At 42.0% G+C, this 25,987-nt stretch overlaps 1 protein-coding gene across 3 annotated transcripts in view; it reads left to right on the forward strand.

Annotated features, from left to right (window-relative positions):
• PDE7B (phosphodiesterase 7B) overlaps positions 1–25,987 on the forward strand; it is a 273,745-nt gene that overhangs the window by 143,881 nt on the left and 103,877 nt on the right. The window contains exon 1 of one of the 3 annotated variants that reach the window (XM_074948477.1): positions 18,818–19,112. The exons of the other annotated variants lie outside the window; for them this stretch is intronic. Within the exon in view, the coding sequence (XP_074804578.1) occupies positions 18,875–19,112 (238 nt within the window). The 5' untranslated portion in view covers positions 18,818–18,874. Of the gene's footprint in view, positions 1–18,817; positions 19,113–25,987 lie in introns of those variants that run through there. 3 annotated transcript variants of the gene reach the window in all.

Genomic DNA, 25,987 nt, shown 5'->3' on the forward strand with positions numbered 1-25,987 from the left:
TAAACAAAAGCAATTCGACGGTGTTCCTTATACAGACTTTTCCCCTTTTGTTTCTAGTAAAAACATTCAAATGTAAGGTTTCAAGGTAACATTTTCTATACCTTAGCACACACATCAGAACACACTCTCTTCTGATCTTCTCTCAGAAATGATTTCTTATTCATTATAGTGTGGCCACAGGATGTGTCATCTGGGCTGCTTAGAGCTTGAGAAGAATGGCAGCAGCTCAGTTCTTTTCCAAACGCTGCAGAATCTGGTCAGCAAACAAACAACCGGGGGCAGCTAGGAGCATTCCAGCCCTCGGATTAACAGCTGGCTAGTCCTCTCAATTGCTGGTGAAACAGAAATCTGCAGCTTGTATCCAAAGTGGCACAGTGATTGGGACCAGCATATAAATATCAGCTTCCTGGATCTCTGTACGTTTACACTGCAGTAAAAGATCTGTGGCACAGCCGTGGCTGGCCTGGGTCAGCTAATTCAGGCTTGGGCTGTGGGGCTAAAAAATGCATTGTAAACGTTTAGGCTTGGGCAGCAGCCCAGGCTCTGAGATCCTGGGATGGGTCTCAAAGTCTGAACATCTACACTGCTATTTTTAGCTCCGCAGCCTGAGCCCCTCGAGCCTGAATCTATTGCCTGAAGCTCGGCTCCATGGCTTTTTTATTGCAGCATAGACTTACCCTATACGCTCTCACTTTATAGGCATCATCTTCGCCCCTTCAGCTCAGCTAAGTCAGGCAAGAATTCACAAACCCCCATGTCCCTAAATGCTGCCCCATTCTTTCTCTGTAGCTGAGGCAGAATCTCCATTTACAGCAATTAGCTGGTAGCTAAATGTAATTTCCACAGACTCTTTAGCCAATAGAAATGACAAATGCTCCTCCCAGGTTTCCTTCTAGGTCCATAAAACACACTGCAGTGGACCAAACACTATCATAGTGGAATGCTTCCATAGTAAATAAAGCTACAATAGCACTGAGCTCCATCCAGTATGGTACAGGGATTGGGACCCAGTGCTCACAGCAGACACATCTCTTAGTCCTGGTTACTCAATGAGGGGGGACAAACAATAACAGAAAATGTGGAAATGGCAAAAGTGCTAAATGACTTTTTTGTTTCTGTTTTCACCAAAAAGATTAATAGTGATTGGACATCTAACAGAGTGAATGCCAGTGAAAGTGAGGTAGGAGAATAAAATAGGGAAAGAACAAGTTAAAATTACTTAAACAACTTAGATGTCTTCAAGTTACCAGGGCCTGACAAAATACATCCTAGAATACTCAAGGGGCTGAATGAGGAGATATCTGAGCCACATGAAAAGTCATGGAAAATGGGAGAGATTCCAGAGGACCGGAAAAGGGAATATATAGTGCCAATCTATAAAAAGAGAAAGAAGGACAACCCAGTGAATTACAGACCAGACAGCATAACTTCAGCACCTGGAAAGATAATGGAGCAAATAAGTAAGCAATCAATTTGCAAACACCTAGAAGCTAATAAGGTGATAAGTAACAGTCAGCATGGATTTGTCAAGAACAAATGGTGTCAAACCAACCTAATAGCTTTCTTTCACAGGGTAACAAGCCTTGTGGATGGGGGAAGTGGTAAATGTGGTATATCTTGAGTTTACTAAGGCTTTTGATACTGTCTCGCATGACCGTCTCATAAACAAACAGGAATTCCAACCTAGATGGAGCTACTATAAGGTGGGTGCATGAACTGGTTGGAAAACCGTTCCCAGACAGTAGTTATCAGTTGTTCACAGTCAAGTTGGAAGGGCATATCAAGTGGGGTCCTGTAGAGATCAGTTCTGGGTCCTCTTCTGTTCAATATCTTCGTCAATGATTTAGATAATGGCATAGAGAGTTCACTCATAAAGTTTGTGGATAATACCAAGCTGGGAGAGGTTGCAAGTGCTTTGGAGGATAGGATTAAAATTCAAAATGATCTGGGCAAACTGGAGAAATGGTCTGAAGTAAATAGGATGAAATTCAATAAAGACAAATGAAAACTACTCCACTTAGGAAGAACAATCAGTTGCACACATACAAAATGGGGAATGACTGCATAGAAATGAGTACTGCAGAAAGGGATTTGTGGGTCATAGTGGATCACAAGCTAAATATGAGTCAGCAGTGTTACAAGTGTTTCAAAAAAGCAAACACCATTCTGGGATGTATTCTTCCGCTCTACTGTGCACTGATTAGGCATCAGCTGGAGTATTGTGTCCAGTTCTGGGCACCTCATTTCAGGAAAGATGTGGACAAATTGGAAGAAGTCCAGAGAAGAGCAACAAAAATGATTAAAGGTCTAAAAAACATGACCTATGATGAAAGATTATAAAAACTGGGTTTGTTTAGTCTGGAGAAGAGAAGACTGAGCAGAGACATGATAACAGTTTTCAAGTACATAAAATGTTGTTACAAGGAGGAGAGAGAAAAATTCTTCTCATTAACCTCTGAGGATAGGGAGGGATTAAATTGCAGCAAGGGCGGTTTAGATTTGACTTTAGGAAAAACTTCCTAACTGTCAGGGTGGCTAAACATTGGAATAACTTGCCTAGGAAGGTTGTGGAATCTCCGTCATTGGAGATTTTTAAGAGCAGATTAGACAAACACCTGTCAGGAATGGTCTAGCTAATACATAGTCCTGCCTGAGTGCAAGGGACTAGACTAGAAAACCTCTGAAGATCCCTTCCAGTCCTAAGATTCTATGACTCTATAATTAGCCACTGAGTCCACAGGGCTGTTTTAACTCCTGCATCTATACCCTTCCCCTCTTCCCCCCTTGTTCTCTGATTGGCTCAGCAGTCAGCAGGTAACTAGGCTATGACCTGCCATGTGGGTTGCCCACAATGAAAACTTCCTGTGCAGCCTCAGAACAGTCATTGAGCAAGTCTGGTAACTCCTACATGTTCTGGAAGTTTCTGATTCTGAGTTACCCTGCCCTGCTCTCTGCATGTGTGCAAAGACACAGAGTCTCCAACTATGTCATATCCAGGATACAATCTAGACTAGTGAGTAGCTGTCACCCCTGCCCTCTAACCTGGAGGTGCCCTTTACATTGCTTTGCTGTTGTTGCTTCCGTTCCTGGACTATTCACAATAAGCTTCTCACATGTAAATCACTCCCAATTATGTCTGTGTGCACTTGCAACCTGCCACTCACACGCAGGCTTTTACCAGCCTAAATTATACAGCAGGGTGATCCCAGCACACTCCCAGTCCCAGATTTTTCTCCAGAAATGTATGTCTTGTACTGCCCAGCACTCTCCTGGACAATTCAAGGACATATAATGTTTGTCATTTTACTGATAGAAATTATATACACAAATCTTGTTAACTCAAACAGAGTTTCACAAACACTTGAATTCTAAGACACTGGTTTAGATAAAATAATAAAACAAATTTATTAACTACAAAGAGAGAGATTTTAGGTGAATACAAGTAATGTGGCATAAAAGTCAGAAATGGTTACAAGAAAAATAAAGATAAAACACAACTAGTGCCTAACTTAACAATCTATGTTAAATTCAATGCAAAGCTTTTGTCAGCACATGTTCTGAATAGTTTTACTGGCCAAATTTCTTAGGCCAGGACCCCTTCTTCTGTGTAATCGCTGCTTCCTTTGTTCCTTCTGGTGCCATGTATTGATGGACAGAGCAAGAGCAAGGAGGAGAGGTGTCTTGTAAAAGATTATTACAATAGTGTGCAAGAGGTACAGTATGTCACACCAGCTTAGATCTATGTCTCATTCCCATTGCTTCTCATCTCTTCTCCTGGAGAAATAAGTCATATACTGCAGTGTAAGTTTGTGGTTTACGCTTAAAATTAAGTACGTGTTCATGTGCCTTGATGAATTGTGAGTTGAGCAAGCCCTGCCTTTCAGCTGTTTTGTCTCTCTCTCGCTCTCGTTCCCTCTCTTTGTTACACACTCACTAACAGGAAATGCACCCTGTAAGATGCGGCAGGGATGGGAGTTCAAACTATACTTTAGTATGGTTAATCATATTCTGCCTACCTGAATTCTCCCTGCATTTTCAATTAGATAGAGTGTACTTCACTTCCTACCCTAAACCACAGAGCCTTATAAAACATTTGCTGTAGATCTGCTCCAGCAATGACTCTGATTGCAGCATTTCATAGGGATAAGGAAGTGTTTCTCCGGAATCTTTCAAGATAAATGACACTAGGTAAATCTCTTACATTATTTTTACTTTGTACTAAGTTCACAGTCTCGTATTAAATGTAGGGAATCAAGGACCCCAAAGGAAGTAAGGGGCTAATCTAGTGGAATCCCTACAGGGTAATGCGTATACACTGTGTGATTGAATTAAATATACTGAAGGTAGCTCCCTTCTCATCTCTTCTTCAGGAGAAAATCAGCATAGGTGAAGGTGTGTAGTAGCAGATTGCTTCTGCGTGGGCCTTTTTTTTAAACCTAAGACTTTCTTACCTGTTGTCCCTGCCATTTCCTTTCCATGTGCATATAGTTTCCCCACCTACTGTGGGAAAATCTAAGCACCAAAGTCACCATGCTGAATTTTTCTTAATTTTCCAAAGCAGGCAATGGAAAAATTACATAACCTCACTGTTTCCAATTTGTTCGGAAGCTCTGTTTATTCCTTTACAACAGACATTTTTGTTTTGTTAGTAGTACAAATTGTTAATCATCAAATATGCAACCTCTGTGGGTAGTGAAGCAAGAGACTCAGCTCCTCACCCTCTTGAACTCAAATAATCTTCTCTCCTCCATTCCAAAAATATTCTCCCCAGGAGCCACGTCCAGTGCCCATTGAAGTCAATGGAAAAGTCCCTGTTCATGTGGAGTTGCACCCTGGACCCTTAGAACAATATGGTCTGTCTCCTCTGGCTAGATTTTGGACATCCCACAGTATGGTGTTCACTTTAGATGACCACCTCTATTAAGTGGTGCTGCATCCAGAAAAAGGTAATAACAGACAGTGAATCCCATTATTCTTAGTAGAGGTACATCTCACTAGTCTTGACTGTGGCGGTTACAAGATGTTCCACCAGCTGAACGTGCATTCAAAGACTGATTAAAACATAACCCTGTGCCCCAAATATGGATAGATGGTTGTTTCTTGGAGGGCCTCCGTCCAAGTACTAACCAAGCCTAACTCTATTTAGGTTGTGAAATCTGGCTCAGTTGCAGCACAAGGTTGAGTGGTTGAATTTGGGTATATACATAACGCACGTTGGAGGGAAAATGTATTTAAAAATGGATTTGTTTGCCTCCGTTTCCCTTGTGCATATCTCTGTGTGTGTGTGTGTGTGTATCTATATCTATCTATAGATAGATCAACATATAGCTATATAGATATAGATGTATTAGGGCTGTCAATTAATTGCAGTTAACTCGGCGATTGACTCAAAACAAATTAATTACAATTAATTGCAGTTTTGATTGCAGTTAGGACTAATTGTTGCTACCTTTTCTTGAATATTCTGTTCTTTCACAACATCCAAGAAATGCTCTACATGTGTTTGAGCATAATATCTCTCTTCAGTATGCATTACTGTTAAAGCAGATGACTGCAGTGTCCACGCAGCATCAATCAGGTGTGCCGTGACTCCAACATAGCTGATTGCTCAAGGATGTCCAGTGACCACCAGTCCAAGCAACAGCTAGTGCATTTTTTCAGAAGCTCCAACTCTGTAGTCTTCTTGTTGTGATATAGGTCATGTATTCATGATGCAGTGGTTCCTCGGGAGGGCAAGATGTATGACTGATTGGAAGATACAATTTGAATAACATCTCTTAGCCCTCTGTTGTTTACAATGTTGAGTGCTGTGCAGTCCATAGCTATCCACTTTGCAATAGCATTGGTTAAGCTGTTGTACTTTGTTTGATCCATGGGCTTGTAGCGATCCTGAAACTCTGTAAACATACTCTGTCACGGCTGGCGGGATTCATTTGCTGTCGGTGGATTATCTGTACCACAAGAACTGGAGGTGAAAGCGTGTTTAGCATGTAGGTGGTACTGCAGACTTGGAGTACTTTGATGGTATTGGAACTTAGCCTTGCAATCGCTATATATAACCTTCTTTTTATCCAGTGCGATCAAAACTGTGATTAATTGCAACTAACTTTTTTAATCGCTTGACAGCCCTACTTATCAAGTTCAGTCTTGAAACAAGTTGTTTTGTTTTTTTTTTTGCCCCCACTACTCCCCTTGGAAGGCTGTTGTAGAACTTCACTTCTTTGATGGTTAGAAACTTTCATCTAACTTCAAGCCTAAACTTGTTGATGGCCAGTTTATATCCATTTGTTCTTGTACTACCACTGGCCCTTAATTTAAATAGCACCTCTCTCTCCCTGATGTTTATCCCTCTGATGTATTTATAGAGAGCAATCATACTTCCCCTCAGCCTTCGTTTTCTTAGGCTAAACAAGCCAAGATCCTGAAGTCTCCTCTTGTAAGGCAGTTTCTCCATTACTCTGATCATCCTAGCAGCCCTTCTCTGAACCTGTTCCAGTTTGAAATCATCTTTGTTAAACATGGAGGACCAGAATTGCACCTAGGGTATGTCTACACTACGAAATTAGGTCGAATTTATAGAAGTCGGTTTTTTAGAAATCGGTTTTATATATTCGAGTATGTGTGTCCCCACAGAAAATGCTCTAAGTGCATTAAGCGCATTAACTCGGCGGAGTGCTTCCACAGTACCGAGGCAAGCGTCGACTTCCGGAGTGTTGCACTGTGGGTAGCTATCCCACAGTTCCCGCAGTCTCCGGAAATGAGATTCAAAAGTTCGCGGTTCTTTTCCTGTCTACCTGGCCAGTGCATCTGAGTTGAGAGTGCTGTCCAGAGCGATCACAATGGAGCACTCTGGGATAGCTCCCGGAGGCCAATACCGTCGAATTGTGTCCACAGTACCCCAAATTCGACCCGGCAAGGCCGATTTAAGCGCTAATCCACTTGTCAGGGGTGGAGTAAGGAAATCGATTTTAAGAGCCCTTTAAGTCGAAAAAAAGGGCTTCATCGTGTGGACGGGTGCAGGTTTACATCAATTTAACGCTGCTAAATTTGACCTAAAGTCCTAGTGTAGACCAGGGCCTAGTATTCCAGATCAGGTCTCACCTGTGTCTTGTACAATGGTAATAACACTTCCCCGTCTCTACTGGAAATACCTGACCTGATGCATCCTAGGATTGAATTAGCCTTTTTCACAGCCACATCACATTGGGAGCTCATAGTCATCAACACTCAAGTCTTAATCCTCCTCTGTCACTTTCAACTGATAAATCCCCATGACCTTTCACTTTGCACTAAAACTGTCAATTAAGGATTAATTCACAGCATGATTAACACGTTAATTTTTAACACACTAATCCCACTCCAGAGGCAGCAGGGGGCTGGAGCCCTGAGCCCCAGAGCTCCGAGAGTGGCAGGGGAGCTGAAGCCTGGAGACCCAAGGGGGGCTGAAAGCTGGAGCCCTGCACCCTGAGGAGGGCTGAAGGCTGGAGACCTGAGTGGGGCTGACAAGAGCTCCGGAGGCAGTGGGGGAGCTGAAGGCCAGGGTCCATGGGGGGCTGAAGGCCAGAGCACCCCACCCCAAGTGGTGCTGATGCCCCAAACCCCATGGGGCTGAAGGTAGTGGATCACAGTTTTTTCTAGTGGGGGGGTCCCAATTTTTTAAAGTCCAAAATGGGGTCCCAGCACAAAAAGTTTGAGAAACACTGCTCTAAAGTTTTATGTTGTTTTATTTTTGAGTGTAGTTATATTTTTAAAAAAATCTACATTTGTAAATTGCACTTTCACAATAAAGGGATTGCATAAATAGTAGTTGTATGAGGTGAACTGAAATATTTTCTTTTGTTTATCTTTTTTATGGTGCAAATATTTGTAATCAAAAATAATATAAAGTGAGCACTGTACACTTGGTATTGTGTTGTAATTGTAATCAATATATTTGAAAATGTAGAAAACATCCAAAATATTTAAATAAATGGTATTCTATTATTGTTTAACAGTGTGATTAAAACTGCAATTAATCACACTTAATTTTTTTAATCGTTTGACAACCCTAATATTTATATAAGTTAAATCTTATTGAATTAAGTTTAAATATCTTAGGAGCTCATATATATAATTTTCTCTATCTGGTTTTATTCTTGCTTACATTTATAATTAGGAAAGGGGGATTTCTTTAAGTGTGTCTGAAGTCAAGTTTCATTTTAATATCTGAGGTTTTCTTTCCTAAAACTTCCTCTGGAGCTTCCCAGTTAGCGTGCTTTAATTCATAGAGAGACAAGATAGGTGAGGTAATAGCTTTTATTGGACCAACTTCTGTTGAAGAACCAAGCTTTCACATTTACACAAAGCTCTTCTTCAGGTCTTCAGCTCTGTGTGAGCTAGAAAGCTTGTCTCTCACCAACAGAAGTTGGCCCAATAAAAGATATTCCTTCACCCACCTTATCTGTCTGATATCATAGGACCAACACAGCTACAACACTGCAAAAAACAATGGTTTAATTCATTTCAGTGGCATGGAGCACAAAAAATCATAACCATTGAGAGTAGGAGCAACCTCCGGATTCCAGTTGGGCCTCGCTTGGAAAACTGAGTTCAGTTCTGAGTCCCAAGTGACAGGCATGGCAATTTCCTGCAATATCATGGTCAAACCTCAGACTTAAGTTAAATCTTATTGAATTAAGTTTAATAATCTTAGGAACTCATTGTATTAAAAATGCAAATGTTTAAGTGTTATTGTGGGATTGTATATAACTAGAAGACTTGACCTATTGTGAACCTTGGGAAGTGCTATAATTTTCAAAGGACTCTTGTAGACAATGGGCTAAGACAAGAATGTACAGTTAGTTGAGCAGGTTTTCTAGGAAATATTTGGGAGGAGGAGAATGCAAATGCCCACCTCAACACCTGGTCTTTTGAAGCTTCAGCCTGGGGAGAGGACTTTTATCTACAAATTGCCTTTTACCAGGATCAAAAGGTCCAAAGGACACAAAGGACTAACTGACAGATTCATGAGTGTTCTTGTTCCGAACCTAAGGTTTATGGAGGAGATGGCATGATGGGATAACAACATGATTTTGGTAATTAATTGATCTTTAAATATTCATGGTAAATAGGCCTAATGGCTTGTGATGGGATGTTAGATGGAGTGGGATCTGAGTTACCCAGGAAAGAATTTTCTGTAGTGTCTGGCTGGTAAATCTTGCCCATATCATAGAATCATAGAATAGAATCATAGAATATCAGGGTTGGAAGGGTCCTCAGGAGGTCATCTAGTCCAACCCCCTGCTCAAAGCAGGACCAATCCCCAACTAAATCATCCCAGCCAGGGATTTGTCAAGCCTGACCTTAAAAATATCTAAGGAAGGAGATTCCACCACCTCCCTAGGTAACGCATTCTAGTGTTTCACCACCCTCCTAGTGAAAAGGTTTTTCCTTATATCCAACCTAAACCTCCCCCACTGCAACTTGAGACCATTACTCCTTGTTCTGTCATCAGCTACCACTGAGAACAGTCTAGATCCATCCTCTTTGGAACACCCTTTCAGGTAGTTGAAAGCAGCTATCAAATCCCCCCTCATTCTTCTCTTCCGCAGACTAAACAATCCCCGTTCCCTCAGCCTCTCCTCATAAGTCATGTGTTCCAGTCCCCTAATCATTTTTGTTGCCCTCCGCTGGACTCTTTCCAATTTTTCCACATCCTTCTTGTAGTGTGGGGCCCAAAACTGGACACAGTACTCCAGATGAGGCCTCACCAATGTCAAATAGAGGGGAACGATCACGTCCCTCGATCTGCTGGCAATGCCCCTACGTATACATCCCAAAATGCCATTGACCTTCTTGGCAACAAGGGCACACTGTTGACTCATATCAAGCTTCTCGTCCACTGTAACCCCTAGGTCCTTTTCTGCAGAAGTGCTGCCGAGCCATTCGGTCCCTAGTCCGTAGCGGTGCATGGGGTTCTTCCGTCCTAAGTGCAGGACTCTGCACTTGTCCTTGTTGAACCTCATCAGATTTCTTTTGGCCCAATCCTCTAATTTGTCTAGGTCCCTCTGTATCCTATCCCTACCCTCCAGCATATCTACCTCTCCTCCCAGTTTAGTGTCATCTGCAAACTTGCTGAGGGTGCAATCCACACCATCCTCCAGATCATTTATGAAGAAATTGAACAAAACCGGCTTGAGGACCAACCCTTGGGGCACTCCACTTGATACCGGCTCCCAACTAGACATGGAGCCATTGATCAATACCCGTTGAGCCCGACAATCTAGCCAGCTTTCTATCCACCTTATAGTCCATTCATCCAGCCCATACTTCTTTAACTTGCTGGCAAGAATACTGTGGGAGCCCGTGTCTAAAGCTTTACTAAAGTCAAGGAACAACACGTCCACCGTTTTCCCCTCATCCACAGAGCCAGTTATCTCGTCATAGAAGGCAATTAGATTAGTCAGGCATGACTTGCCCTTGGTGAATCCATGCTGACTGTTCCTGATCACTTTCCTCTCCTCTAAGTGCTTCAGAATTGATTCCTTGAGGACCTGCTCCATGATTTTTCCAAGGACTGAGGTGAGGCTGACTGGCCAGTAGTTCCCAGGATCCTCTTTCTTCCCTTTTTTAAAGATGGGCACTACATTAGCCTTTTTCCAGTCGTCCGGGACTTCCCCAGATCGCCATGAGTGTTCAAAGATAATGGCCAATGGCTCTGCAATCACATCCGCCAACTCCTTTAGCACTCTCGGATGCAGTGCACCTGGCCCCATGGACTTGTGCTCGTCCAGCTTTTCTAAATAGTCCCGAACCACTTCTTTCTCCACAGAGGGCTGGTCACCTCCTCCCGATGCTGTGCTGCCCAGTGCAGTAATCTGGGAGCTGACCTTGTTCGTGAAGACAGAGGCAAAAAAAGCATTGAGTACATTAGCTTTTTCCACATCCTCTGTCATTAGGTTGCCTCCATCATTCAGTAAGGGGCCCACACTTTCCTTGACTTTCTTCTTGTTGCTAACATACCTGAAGAAACCCTTCTTGTTACTCTTCACATCTCTTGCTAGCTGCAACTCCAGGTGTGATTTGGCCTTCCTGATTTCACTCCTGCATCCCTGAGCAATATTTTTATACTCTTCCCTGGTCATTTGTCCAATCTTCCACTTCTTGTAAGCTTCTTTTTTGTGTTCAAGATCAGCAAGGATTTCACTGTTAAGCCAAGCTGGTCGCCTGCCATATTTACTATTCTTTCTACATATGCTCAGGGTTTAGCTGATCGCCATATTTGGGGTCGGGAAGGAACTTTCCTCCAGGGCAGATTGGAAGAGGCCCTGGAGGTTTTTCGCCTTCCTCTGTAGCATGGGGCACGGGTCACTTGCTGGAGGATTCTCTGCTCCTTGAAGTCTTTAAACCACGATTTGAGGACTTCAATAGCCCACACATAAGTGAGAGGTTTTTCGCAGGAGTGGGTGGGTGAGATTCTGTGGCCTGTGTTGTGCAGGAGGTCGGACTAGATGACCATAATGGTCCCTTCTGACCTTAGTGTCTATGAATCTATGAGTTATTAACTTGTATCCATAGGGGTTTGTGAGATTTGAAGGACTGTTCACCTGCCAGAGCTCTTGTTGAAGTTGGGCTGATCTCTCACAGTAGTATGTGTGTAAGGTTTTTTTAATATGTTTTGTCTGTAATGGTTTTACCTTAAGAATACCTGTGCTTGCATAGGAAGAACTGTGTGATAACTTAACCATGAAAATTTCACTATTTAGAGCCTCTGAGGAAGAAAAGCAAAGCATGCCTGTTGAGGCAGTCTTCATTGCTGGGGAATTCACGGTGTAGACAGGGAATTGTGCAGCCTGAAAATACCCCAGGTCAGGAGGGAAAGATGTGGGTCTCTGCCCAAGAGAGGTGATGGCTGAGGAACCAGGAGCCTAGAGTCAGTGCCCATGCTGGACCATGAGGGGGAAATAAAAGTGCAATTGCCACAAATGGTGACATCCCATATTTGGGGAAAAAACTGGACATACACATTGGATGGGGAAAGCAATAAAAACAACAGGAGCACTGGAAAAAATGGGATGCCCTAAGGTAAAGGTAACAGAGATGGGCATGTTCAGTCTAGAACAGGCACATAATAGCTGTCCACAAATAAGTGGCACCTCGATCTCTCCTGTTCCCTGCCTGTGGCACACAATAGCTTAGTCTCCTGAGGACTGAACTGCTTTAGTCTAACTCAAGTTATTGGGCTTAATATGGATATCTGGATGAAATGTAATGGCCTGTGAAATACAGATCAGACTAGATAATCCAATGGTCCCTTCTGGCTTTAAATTCTGTAAACCTATAAGTAAAGAGGTGTTCATGAATAATCAAGAAATAACAGTAGAGAGGACTAGGAGCAGTTATTCTTATTAGTCGGTAAGGCTAGATAAGAAGTAATGTGCTTAAACTGTAGCAGGAAAATTGTAAGTTAAATACTAGGAAAAGCAACATAACTTGTTAAGTCAATGGAACAAACTGTCAAGGGTGATTGTGGAACCGCACCTTCAAGGCTGTGCACAAGTCTGCCTGCCTACATTTCTTCTTTGATCTTCCACACATCATCTATATGTCACTCTTCTCTCCTATGTGCATACTTTACCCGCTCCCATTTTTGGTTTCTTCTCTTTCTTTTCAAGCCACTGCACACACTCGGAACTTTCTCTCATCACATATGCCAAGTGCTTTCCTCCACCTGCAGATCCCTCTTCTTCCCTTAACACCCAGTTCCCTGTAGCTTTCTACAGTCAGTGCCACACACACATGCTGTCTCCACTCATTCTTGATGTTGGACGATTATCCCATTTACTGCATCTTCATGAATTAAGGATCCTCAAGGCAGGGACAAGGGCAATATTTTCAAAAGTGACTAGTGATTTGGGGTGACTCCATTTTGGGGGCCCAACTTGAGATACTTTAAAGGGGCCTGATTTTCAGAGGATGGGCACTAAGTACTTTCTGAAAATCAGGCTCCTTTTAAGGTGTCTCAAGTTGGACCTCCAAAAATTTGGGCACCTGAAATCACAAGTCACTTTTGAAAACCTTGGCTGTATGGGTTTTTTTACATGTTTAAAATGTCATTTACTGTGTAAACAGATAATAAAAATTATTAGCTGTGTCAAGACATCTGTTTGGGAATGTTTAAGAATAACTAAATCTGCCAAAGTGTAGTGAGGTGGCTGTCAACCTTTCCAGACGACTGTACCCTTTTCAGGAGTCTGATTTCTCTTCTGTAACCCCACGTTTCACCTCAATTAAAAACTACTTGCTTAAAAAACGGACATAAAAATACAAAAGTGTCACAACACACTATTACTGAAATATTGCTTACATTCTCATTTGTACCATATACTTATAAAATAAATAAATTGCAATATAAATATTGTACTTACATTTCAGTGTATAGCATATAGAGCAGTATAAACGAGTCGTTGTCTATATGGCATTTTAATTTGTACTGACTTCACTTGTGCTTTTTAGGTAGCCTGTTATAAAACTAGGCAGATATCTAGATGAGTTGAAGTACCCCCAGAAGACTGCTGTATACCCCCAGGAGTACACATACCCCTGCTTGAGAACCACTGGATTAGATGACCCACTGGAGGTCACTTCCAATCCTAATCAATCTGGATTTTGTTTTTGTTTACATGTATACACCAAGGAAGGAGTTCCCCTTTCCAAGCAGCAGCTGCTGGAAAGAAAGAACAAGAGTAAGGCTATTGGACTTCTCCTTTTGCTCTGTTGACACAAATGGCCAAAGATAGCTGAATGCTAAGGAAGCCTTCAGCAAAGCTGCAGATTGGAGGTTCCACTATCACTTACGGTACGGGAGAGCAGGAGGAGGTCATCTCTGGGGAACGAGGCTGGGGTGAAGGGGGCAGGGGGGAATCAAGGATCTTTATTCAACATTATTTTACAGCTTTTGTGCGCCTGGACTGATTTGTTGTGGGAGAGCTGCTGGAGACAGTAGATTTGGCACTGGCCATGACAGCTGAGAGCCAAGAGAGAAATTCTATGCCAGTTCAAACCCTGGCTTCATTCTTTCTTTCGCCCCCCCCCCCCCCTTTTGAAGGACAGAAGAGAAAGAAGGGGAGAGAGAAACTTGCAATGAAAACCAGAGCACTGGGTTAATGAAGCCCATGCAGGCTGCAATAGACTGGAAAGATACACATGAGGCACTTCCTGTACCATCTGGCATGCAGTTCTGCTGCTGCCCTTACTACATAGCTTAAAAGGAATAAGCAAACAAGTAAAACTTTTTAAGAGATTCCAATTGCGAAACACAAGCTATGAATCTGTCCACTTATTCCCTTCCCTGTTTCCCCACCTCCCTCTTCTTTTCCTCAAGCCTTTTTCAATTCTCATGCCTATCTGTGAAAATGTACACTGCCTTGTCAGGTTTTCAGAACTGACTCATTTCACCTATTTGCTGCTTAAGAGGAGTTGGGGCCAAAGTTATTACATTTATATTGTAATTGCTTAACCTTCCTTTACTCAGAGCCATAAAATAGTACATTTAGTAGCAACAGCAAATGACCCATCTTTATTCCATGGTTTGTTTAAAATCTGGCCTGTACTGATATGGAAGCAGGGAAGTTTTAGGTGAGCTGAGCTTGTTCAGTGATTTTTTTAAAAGTTCAGTAACAAAGGGTTGGGCATGTTTCTCTGTGTTTTGCATTCATTGTGCATTTGTGATGCTCATTTTTCCTGAGTGGGGTGAAAAACGCTGTCTTGGGGTCAGCCCCCCCAACTTGTGAAAAGCATCATATCTCAATTGAAATCAATGGACCTATGACAATTGACACCAGTTGAGGACGTGATCCCCTGGCATAAAACCTTGCAAGCTAGTGCTGGATGAGATTTTTTGATGGTTCATGGGTTTGGAAGAACATTATCTCATTAGAAACATTCCTCCTCAGCCGCTCTGATCAAGCTGTCCCCTTTCTTAGGATGAAGAAGCCAAAAGAACTGTCAGCCAGCCCCAACCAAAATCTTTTGTCAAGTAGGATGAATAAACTCTGGATTCTAGTTAATTTTGAGGCACCTGTCCAGTGAAAACCTACACCTATCATTCTGTAAAATGTATGTTCTCAAGATGAAGTTCGCAAAGAGGATACAAGAAGTTTCCCATCAAACACACTTGTGTTCCAAGACTGTTTCAGTCTTTTATGTTAATATTCATTTGTGGTACTGGCAGGACTAAAGCTGAGTATTTTTTGGTTCACTGGCGGTTCTGAAATAAAAACTTTCAGGTTAAACAAAACATTTTGTTTCAATTTTGGGCGTTAACATTTTTAAATAACATTAAAGGAAATTTTGAAACGAAAAGTCAGTTCAAACAGAAACATTTCCTTTCATAACTAACAAAATGAAACATTTCAATTTTTTTTACAATTTGTTTAGGGTTTTTTGACCAAAACAAATCAGTAAAATTGACACAAATTCACAAGGTGTTTCAGCGTCACCAAATCTGTATTTTTGTCAAAAAGAGTCTTGGTCAAAGGTTTTTGCCAGCTCTAATCAGAACAACCAGGAAGATGCAGCTTGTCCAGTAGCTTTGTCAGTGTTAGCTATTGAACTACTGATTTTGGCCTGACTTGCCAGTATTAATTCCCAGCTATCTTAATTCAGGCAAAGCAAAGACCTTCAAAAAGTGCATTCTTTTTATGAGTCTAAATGGTGACCCTCAAACTGACCAGAAAGAACTACATTCTGTGAAGATCAGCAGGTTTTACATGCCTTCGTTTCCGTAGGAAAGGTATGTCTTGTGAGTGTTAGAGCTATTATATATACTTTTAAAATAAAGTAGTTGGCATGACAACAGGTCAGATTTTCAGCCTGGTTTTCACTAGGCCTCCTCTTCCCATCTGAAAAATTTCAGGTGCAAATAACTACAAAAACAATGAAGATCATTTGAATTCTATCTACTTGATTCCATTCACAAATTAGGTACACAGCTGCCCAAATAACCCTACCTGCAGTGCAGACACAAATTTGCAAGCCCCAATTTTGAGGATGCAAAAAGCAAGACCAGCTTTTGAAAAACTAGAAGAAGGTATTACTAACAAAGAGCTGAAAGAAAGTAGTGGTAGGCAGACCACAGAAAGTTTGGTGGCTCAGTTTGGATGTGTGGTTTGTTTAAGCACCTAAATGTTCAGATGCTTATCTAAAGCTATCCAGACTTTTTTTGGTCCACAAATATTGGGCTGGACATCTGAGAACCATTCTTGATTTCTGGTACTTTCTGTTTCCCACCAAGCTGGAAATACCACAAGGACAGTGTTTCTTTCACAGTATTTTGGCACTTCTGCTTCTTGTTCCAGCTGGGACCAGGAAGTGCAGAGGTGAACAAAAAAGAAAAATAAATAATTGGGAAAAAAGTTAACTGAATATTTTTTTTATCTTACAGTTTTTTTAAAAAAATCAGCCTGGGTTTAATTTGCACATTAGGCAAAGGTCTGGGTCATTTCTTACTTTAGTTAAGCCAGTTCACTCCTCCTTAACAGAAACATTGTTCCTTTAAGAACCTTCAGTGACTTGCTCCAATAATAGAAAAACAACATGAAACAATCAAAATAAAGCTATTGAAATTATATCAAGTTGGGATAAAACAATAACGCTCGTCCTTGTCATGGAAGTGCAGCCCTGTGTTCTATGAATGTGTCAGGGCTTGTGGTGTATTACATCTATTTGTTTTCTTTGTTCTTAACCCCTTTGTTCCAAGGGTCAGGATATCCTGATGCTAAGTGCTCCTGCAAAATAACATTACAACAACAATGGTATAACACTTAGGGAGCACTTCACTTTTTTCAAACCAGGGCCACCTGAAAGCACTAACTAGTTAGATCATATTCAACAAATATGCTAACAATACAGCACCACGACTCACATTAAAAATAACCATAGTTTTGAAGAACCTTGCTGTCCCTAGTCTGAAGTGGGAACCGTAAGGTAAACATGGCAAAGGATGCTAGAACAGTGGAAATATCATGCTGCTCCTGCTGATGTTGGCATAACAAGGACAAACTTGTGCATTCTGTTTTTTATACTTAAGGATGTTAACTTTCAATCCATTCACTTGGATCTTCTTCCCCCTCCTTCCTGATGAAGGAAGATCCTGTTTGTTTGCCAGTTTATTTTCCCATCTGTAAAAGAAACAGGACACTGAATTTAACCAGGAAAAAGTAAGTCTATTATCTATGGATATGAGGAAAAATTAAAATGCATATTAAAATTCCCATTAAGTGAACTTTCTGTGGTTTTATTCAAAACAAAAAAGTAGATGGTATCGTAAGGTGCCCCCACTCTATCAGTTCCTTCCTGCACCCCTAAACAAGCGTCAAGGCTGAATGATAACCCAGCACTAAAAGGAATATAGATTAAGAGTGCAGACTGTATCAGAACAATGAAAATGCCAGACAAAATAAAGGGTCCTGCTACATGGGGATGTGAAACAAAAGGGAGAAGAAGAGATTGTTCTAACATCTGTCTAACAAACAATGCTCAGACATGTTTAAAAACGTCCCAGTAACCCCATTTGCTGGTGAAAGTGCTACAGCTACAATACCCCACCACATTTCTGTGTGTGACGGAATTGTTCAGAGCAGACACCAGGCATCTTTTGTCTTGTCTTTAAAGGTTGGCGATAATAATTGTCTTCTGTGTACAATCAGTGATAGCCACCAGTTAGCGTCCTCACATGAACTTATCTTTCAGTCAGGTGGAGCTTTGCACCTAGCAGCCAAAATAATAAGTCCACAGTGGGACCGCCCATGGAAAAGTGGAATTTCAACAACTTAATTTCCCTTGCCAGTCAAGCCCTGGGATTTCTTTCTTTTGTTTTTATGATTATTTTTCTTCAGAAATGGAATTAAAACTAGAGCAGTTTGTTAAGATTACACAACAGCACCAGACTTGTGAATGCAGATCTTACTGCTTTCCTGATTCACTTCTTTCACAGTTAGCTTTGGAATGTGAATCAATGTTATTTCCCTTGCAGCTGAAGGGCAGCTAAGGTTACAAAGGGATTTGACTAATAGGCCAAAACTCCCTTTGGGTTTGCTGAGAACCAAATGACAGAGAGGAGGAAGAAGACGGAGGTGGGTGGGCAGGAAGCCTGTTTAATTGCATTACTGTGTAGATAAATTCAAACAGCCTTCTTAATATCTTCATCATAATGCGGTCATTAGTGGAAGGGAGGGATGGACTTCTGCCAGTCTAGCCAGCGAGAGGCAGCTGTGAACTGGTTCTGCTGGGCTACTCAAGCTTCTCTCTGTTTACTGAGGGCTGCTTTAGGCTGCAGGGCATGATTTGGTGAGGCTCTTCTCTTTAATAAACCAGCACCTGTTTACCTGATAGCTCCTGATAACAAACCCGTAGATGAAAGTGTTCCTTCACTGCAAATTCCAACATCTTGCAGTAGGGTGACAATTCCTGAAAACAAACAAACAAGCAAGCAAACAAAAGAATGAGAGAAAGAGGGAGGAAAAGAAAATACCTCACTGGCTTCTCTCCCCCACACACTTTTTTTTTTTTTTTTTTGGCTGATGTTCCAGCTGTAGCCTGGGATTAATTAAGTGTTGTAACTTGGAGCCTGAGACAGAGGGAGAGTGAAAAAAAAAAAGCATCTATCTCTTAATCTCTGAGGAGGAAGAAGTACAGTAACTGCTTCAGCTCACTCACCAGTGGGAACCCTTGGAAAGCACGTCTCTCCACCGTGTTTGTCAAGAGGCAGTGAGGCTGCAGAAGCCTTTCCCTTAGTTGTGGGGGCCCATTTTGATTGTTTTCATTTGTGTCTGGCTGTGAAGTGTGTCCCTAGTCCAATAGCAGGAGCAGCCCTTTCTGGAGAGCAAAGGACAGGATGCCTGTACTAGACAGGTTTTTTAATTCAACAGAGCTGGGCAGGCGGTGGAGGACAGGGGAAGAGCCGATGCCCTTTCCCATGGGCAGCCTGCCCAGCTACCAGCCGGGGACCCTAGCCTGTGAGTTGCCTGAGATGATCAGGATGGTAAAGCTCATTTGGAAATCCAAAAGTGAACTGCGAGGGACCAAGCAAAGAGGGATTTTGGAAAATGAAGATGCTCTGGGCAGTTTATCAGGTACATTTAATATGTTCTGTAAAAGGTGTAGTCTCATCTAATCATGCAAGCTGCTGGTTTCATAAAGTGGGACTCAAGCACCTAAACTGTGTGTGTGCATGTGTACAGGGAAAGGCAGTGGCTGAGAGGAGAAGTGTGGAGCTCTGGAACTTAAGGGTTGTGACTGACATACTAATGTATTGAAATCCTGTACAGCAGTCTGCACCCACTCGCTCGGGGGAGTACCTGTTTCATGACAGGCAAGTGAAATAACAGGGTTATTTTCACCGTCCACTCTGATGGTAAACAGCAGGCGAGTAGGATTTGTGCCTGGCTGATCAATTTGTATGACAGCTTTGCAAAGCTGCTCTAAAAATATATATGTATTTAACATAGGTTTTGAGCACAGCCACCTTATTGAAAAATGTAATACTGCCAGCAGGAATTCTAAAGTCCTAGTTTGATTGTGTTTGTAGAGGGTCTAGGAGCCAGGTCCACTTTTTGAGAATACCACAGTATTTCTTCTGTGTGGTCACAAAAATTAAAATCCAGAAAGGAAGGCTATGGTGAAGGCTTTGATCTGTGCCCCAGGAGAGCTGGGTCCCATGGCCAGCTCTGCCACAGACTGCCTGGATGATCTTGGACATGTCAGTTGGGGCCAGATTTTTAAAGGTATTTAGGCACCTGTAGATTCAGGTAGGCACCTAATAGAATTTTCAAAAGCACCTAGGTGCCCAACCCTCATTGAAATCAGTTCAGTAAGGTTTGTAAGTAGGTGCACAACGTTAACCACATGAATAACCTCAGTTATTTCAAAGTCAAGGGGAAGACTCACATTGGCTTCAGTAGACTTCAGATGAGGCCCTCTGTGCCTTGGTTTCTCATCTGCAAAATGGGATTAATAACACTTCCTTTCTCCGTTCTTGTGTTACAATCTGTTTAAATTATGAACTCTTCGGGGCAGGAACATGTAAATACAGTGCCTAGCACAATAATGGCACCCCCGTTGCAATCAGAAGCCTGTAGGTGCTACCATAATGTAAATAATAAGCATAAATATTAGCACTTCATGAGAAACCATCCTGTATGTGGAGTAAGTATGCTGTGAATATTCCAGAATCCATTATAAAGAGTTTATCACACAATATGGATTACTTGAGTAGTACAGGGCAGGGTATGTGACATCCTAATGAGCTGGGGAATGACTGGGCAAGGCAGATGTAGCCAATCATCTGTGTCTCATCCTTAAATATTCCTGTTAAAAAACTGTATAATACAAAAAGTCCTTAGCTCATTTTCATTCTGGAAGTGGTGAGGGAGAGAAAAGTCTGTCAACTCCAGAGAAAATATAAAACCTTCCTTCTTCCCTGAGTGGGAACCACCTGTGACTGGTAAATTAGAAGAAGTCTTTCTACAAAGGTTGAGCTGGGTAAAGGAAGAGTCTTGATGCTGCATTAAGTGTGTAATAAATGAGATGGGAAGGCAATGGAGCAAACTGATGGGATTGTGATGTTTGTGTGGAAAGTGGGAACTGAATGCTCAGAAGAATGGATTGGTCAAAGAGAAATGAACTGATGATTCATCCACATTTTTCATGCAAGTAGTGCTGGAAATATTCAAAAAAGCCACCTAGGGAGAAAATATAATCACATCATGTTCAGTGCAACTGTCATTTATTTAATGAGCAAGGTTCACCCTCAGACTCCTGGAGGCATCTCTGGGTGTATGTTTAAGAGCAGGTGGAGAATAGTGGGTTGTGGGAGGACAGTAAGAGAAATGTAACAAAATTTTAAAAATATAAAGAATAGATTATATTCATGGACCCTGATGCTTCTACCAGCAGGATGTGAGTAATTCCCATTGACTCAAATAGATATTACTAATATCCTGTGAAATCTGGCCTTATGGTGCCAATTCTACTGTGTTACCCCAGTGTAAATCCAGACTAACTCCTGAACTCAGTTGATTTACACCACTGAGAGAACAATATGACTCCATAACTTGAAACAGTTTACAAATCAATCCCCCATGTGATGAAGTTGACTTGGGAGGTTGGTTCTTTTTTTTTCCCCCTCCCCACAGCAGTTGTCATGGTGGTTCCCATTTTGTTCAACAGTGGATTCCTCCATTCGGGACTGTATGTGGGGAAGCCAGGAAAAGTCTGTCCAGTTAGAGGGGATATAAACACTAACTCAAAAGGCATCTGCCTCCCTTACCTTCTCTGCCTCCCCATCCTTCCCCACAGTCATTTGGAATCATCAGTGGTGTGAAGCACTAGCACAACTTATTCTTGAAAAAGCGACTAGTGCCAGAATGGATGGTGAGGCACCATGGTACACGCCTGGCTTGCTTTTTGCCTCACATAGAGAACCATTATTTCTGGGGGGGGTCATCTGATAGCTCGATAGACGCAGCAAAAACGTGTCAGCTGTTGGATACTCCGCTTCATAGCACTTGCCAAATTAAGGGTGTTATCATTTAAATTCTGACCTGTCCTCATGGTTACTCATCCTACATCACGTTATCTGAGGTTATATTTTCTTATCATAGCTTATGAGGTGAACTAAGAGAAACTGAACAAAAATAAGATAAAATGTTGGGACATTTTGGAGGGAACAGGAAGTTGTCAGGATTTCTGCTGTATTTTAAAGATTGTATTGTGGCGGTTCCTCACTTAACGTGGGCTGAACACAACCTCCCACAACTAAGCCTGAGTGATCAGACTAGACTCCTAGACCTTAAATCCTGGGCCCCCTAACAAGAGACACTCCTCTGAGTCCTACAGCTCTTGGGGCCCTCCATAGCAATCAAGGAATATGCAGGATCTGGATCCTCTTCTCCCCTGCCCCCCATTACAGTGTTTGCTACACATTACATAATTGTATCGAGAAGATTAATCGGCAAAATCTCTGGTGAGATTTTCCTTCACGAATTTTGAAAATCAGATCATTAGCATGCTCTTGCCAGCTTTAAGAGGCACTGCAATGATATCTGCTATGTCTGCAGACCTTGCTTTCCCTCCCTGCCCCTTGCCAGTTGTTGGTTAGTAACTTTTTCATCCAAATCGCTGTCCCCACTAGCACAGACCTAAACCCCATATGATTTTTGGAGAGGAGTGTCTCACTAACTGTGGCAAAAGCAGGTTAGCACATCTACATTATCTCTCTACCAATATGCTAAACAAAATTAAGAACTAGAGATGGTGGAATAATGAAATGCAATTAATTTGAGGATGGGGAGGAGGGAAAATGGTAGAATTAATCATTATTCACAATGTTTGCAGTGGATCAAATAATAAGCACATATATTTGCAAATAATTTTTGGAAGAAAAATGCCAGAATGTGATCAGTTCATTATTTGGACTGAATAACTCAAGCAGCTCTATCTGGCACCATGATTGAGACAGACCCTTCCCTAACCAGCACAGTTTGAACACAGTTTAAGTTTTTTAGTCTGTAGAAGAAGGCTGCATTAACCAGTTTTGAACTGTTCTCATTTTCTCCCACCCTCGCTTTAATGTTCTGCGTAACTATCCTTTCTTCTCTGGGGTCGCTCTCTCTCTGGGCTTGTTTATATGGTTGAGTAATGAGCACTTTGGGGGTATGGTTTCTAAAGTACACTAATGGGTTGCACATTAATTGGTCTGTGGAGATCCAGTTTGTGTGCACTAAATGTTCCCTAGTGCGTTTTAACATAGTTTCAAACAACACTATGTTAAAGCACATTAGGAAATATTCAGTGCTCACCAGCCTGGTCTACACAGACCTCATTTACATGCTGCACTTTAATTGATTTATAAATCACACCCCTGTACAGCACATTACCCCACTCTGTAGACAAGCCCTATCACTCACACAGACACACGCGCGCGCACATGACATCTCCTGAGGGGAGACTGCTACAATACTTAAATTCTTCAGGGCCCTCCAGACACCAGTGTTCATGCGTTTCTGAAATGATTTTTGAAAGCTTTCCCACATCCCTTCCTATTTCTCCTTCTCACGGCAACTGTCCTCTCAGAAATGTAGGCCCTGAGTCACACATGCATAATGTTCATCATTATCTGCCTCATGAGTCTGCCTTATTTAGAGAGGGAGAACAGTAATTAGAGACACCCACAATGTCTGCTTCTGGTCCATGCCAAATCCTGCAACTAAGATAATTTCTGCTTCTCATTGATTTGCCCATGGCCCCTCCCTCTTTGAATCCACTGTCTCCTCCTTCTTCACTGAATCACTTTCATATTTAATGTCATTGCCCTTCAGGCCCTAAATAACTCTTCCCCTGCTTTTCTCTTATCACATTCCCCCCACCCTCAACTGTCTCTGCTCTGCCAGTGATGCCAGCCTCAGCAAACCACTTGTCCACTTTTCCCACAGATGTGTCAGCTCTTCCTTCTATGTTGACTTCTCTGCATGGAAGGTCCTTCCTGAGCTAGTCCACAAAGCCACTAGCCCCTCCTCTTTTAAATCCCGCTTGATGACCAACTTCTTCTTTGAAGCCAAAGAAACATGTTAACTAGCATTCTGCTTATTACTTTTGTCCATTTATTTCATCAGAACCAAACATTTTTGCCCCACTGTGCTGTGCAATATTGTCCTGTCCATCCTTCCAACCTCACCATGTTGTTACTTTCTTGTTCAATCATGTCCAAAATCTGTTTGTAATCTTACCAGGTCAGGGATCTTGATATATCTTTTGAGTGCCATTACAATCATTAGTCATTGAGAGGGGACCCTCCCTACACTTTGGGGGCACGGCTATGCTAATTTTGCAGTTTTGAACCTGTCAGATGCTGAGCACCCCCATTGAAGTCAACAGGAATTGAGTGTGCTCAGCACCTTACTAGATCAGACCCTTTAATTCCCCCTACATGTACCTACAACATAGTAGATAGTTCCAATGTTTTGTCTCAGCATTTGTTGAGTTCCTTACACTTTTCCTTGGACTGAAAACAGCTTCAATTGTGCAACACTGAGCTATGCACCGCAGGCAGGAAGGTTGCTTACTACATTTATTTCTGAACAAATCAGGGAACATTGAAACTTGCCAAATGTGTTACATTTACTGGGGACAAAGAAAATTAGTTTGCTTGAATCAAGGCTAGCTAAGGGCATTTAACTTGAGTTCTGGCCATGAAACTGCATTCAGTTAATATGATCATTTACTGTGGTGGAATTACCAACTCTTTGGAGGCATGGAATATTTCTTTCTACATACTAGTAAAGTTACAGCACTGTATAAAAGTTTATTAAAAACAACGAGGAAGGTTCACATGCAATGTGCCTTTTTACAGTATAGAGGTGATTTAAATGGTTTAAAGATACAGGCCAAATCCAAAAGCCTCTATTCACTTTTTACTCAGTCCTCAGATTCAGTCCTTACTCAGGCAAAACTTCCATTGATTTAAAAGGGAGATTAGGAAAGTAAGAACTAGAACTGAGCAAATAGTGGAGGGAAATTATATGCAAATATTTTCACAAATTCTGAATGGCTTTTCAGTTTAGTCATGCTGGCATCCAATTTTTGTTTGCATTCCCATGAACATTTGTGCAAACTGAATTTTGTTTGCAGGAGTGTTTGGAAAAGCTCTTTGGGCAGCTGTTTAACAGTGTACACACACAATAGAGGAAAGGAAGAGAAGATGAATATAGTATACAGTTGAAACTCCAGGATGTATGTAGGTAGACAGAATGTAATTATCCAAGCTGGATTTTGGCCAAGGCCTGGAAGTTAATGCCCCAGTGTACTAAAAGAAAACCCCCAAAAACAAAGAAGTGACAGCGAATTTAATATATCAACTCAGAGCACCTGTTTAAAGAATAATCTAAATATTAATAGGCCAGATCCTTGTATCGTGTAACTTTGTGGAGCTCCATTGTCTGCCTATGCTGGAAGAAACACAGGAGACACTGGATGTGGTTTAATTAGACCACAACTTTATTCTTAAATGTCTGGGAGTACCTGGCAGATAAAATTGCATAGGCCAGGTAATTCCATAATCCATTCAATATATACCTGGGTCCGACAGCACTCTCTCTTACCCACCCTGGTTCCCAGCCAACCCACTGCTGGGATCTCACCATCCACCCCTTGAATGAGGGTTAAGGGGGGCTGTAAAGGGGGCTCGTGTTGGCTCCCTGCCGTACCAGTTGTAGGAGCCCTTAGTCCCCTTGTTTTTGCTCCTTTAGAGAATACCTCCTTTAAACCTTTACCAATCCATTTTATCTGATCACTGTACCCCTTTCCTATGGAGTACCTGCACTAGACATCTGCCCCATGTTTACATAACGAGTTGCGACATCATAGGTAACTCCCAGTTCATGTTCTCACCAGCAAAACCTCCATGAACTGCTGTGGGGAAGCTGGAAAAAAAACCCACTTCACCTTGGCCAATCTGGCAGTGAGGGGAAAATTTCCTTCCCAGCCCCCTGAGAAAGAAGCAACTAGTGCAGTGCCAACAGCAGACCCTGACAAAACCCGGTATTTCACCACTTCCATGGATGGTAGGGTGGGTGCTGCTCTGCCTGGTGCAGGTAAAAGAGAGCATTTCCTGCACCGGCATGGACCTATATAGTCTCTTCTGGTCACCTGGGTGGGTATGCCACTGACCACAGCTGCAACAGAAAGTCACTCTCTGACTCTCTAGCTCTTAAAGGGGCAGATGCCTTTTCCAACAAGCTGGACAATGGCCCCCACTGCTTAATGTGTGGTGAGGTCATTACCCGTAATGTAGCTATGCTGATCTGACCCATTGTTTCTTATTCTTTTTCAAAAGGAAAAGCTACTTCATTTCATTATAAGCCAGCTGTTCTTCCTAGCTTTGTTTCCAAGCTGCTGACAAAGTTGGATTGTTTATACCCATAATTTACCCCTTTTCCTTCACCTTTCCTTA

Source organism: Natator depressus, chromosome 3 (genome assembly GCF_965152275.1).
Source record: "Natator depressus isolate rNatDep1 chromosome 3, rNatDep2.hap1, whole genome shotgun sequence".
Classification (NCBI taxonomy): Eukaryota; Metazoa; Chordata; order Testudines; family Cheloniidae; genus Natator; species Natator depressus.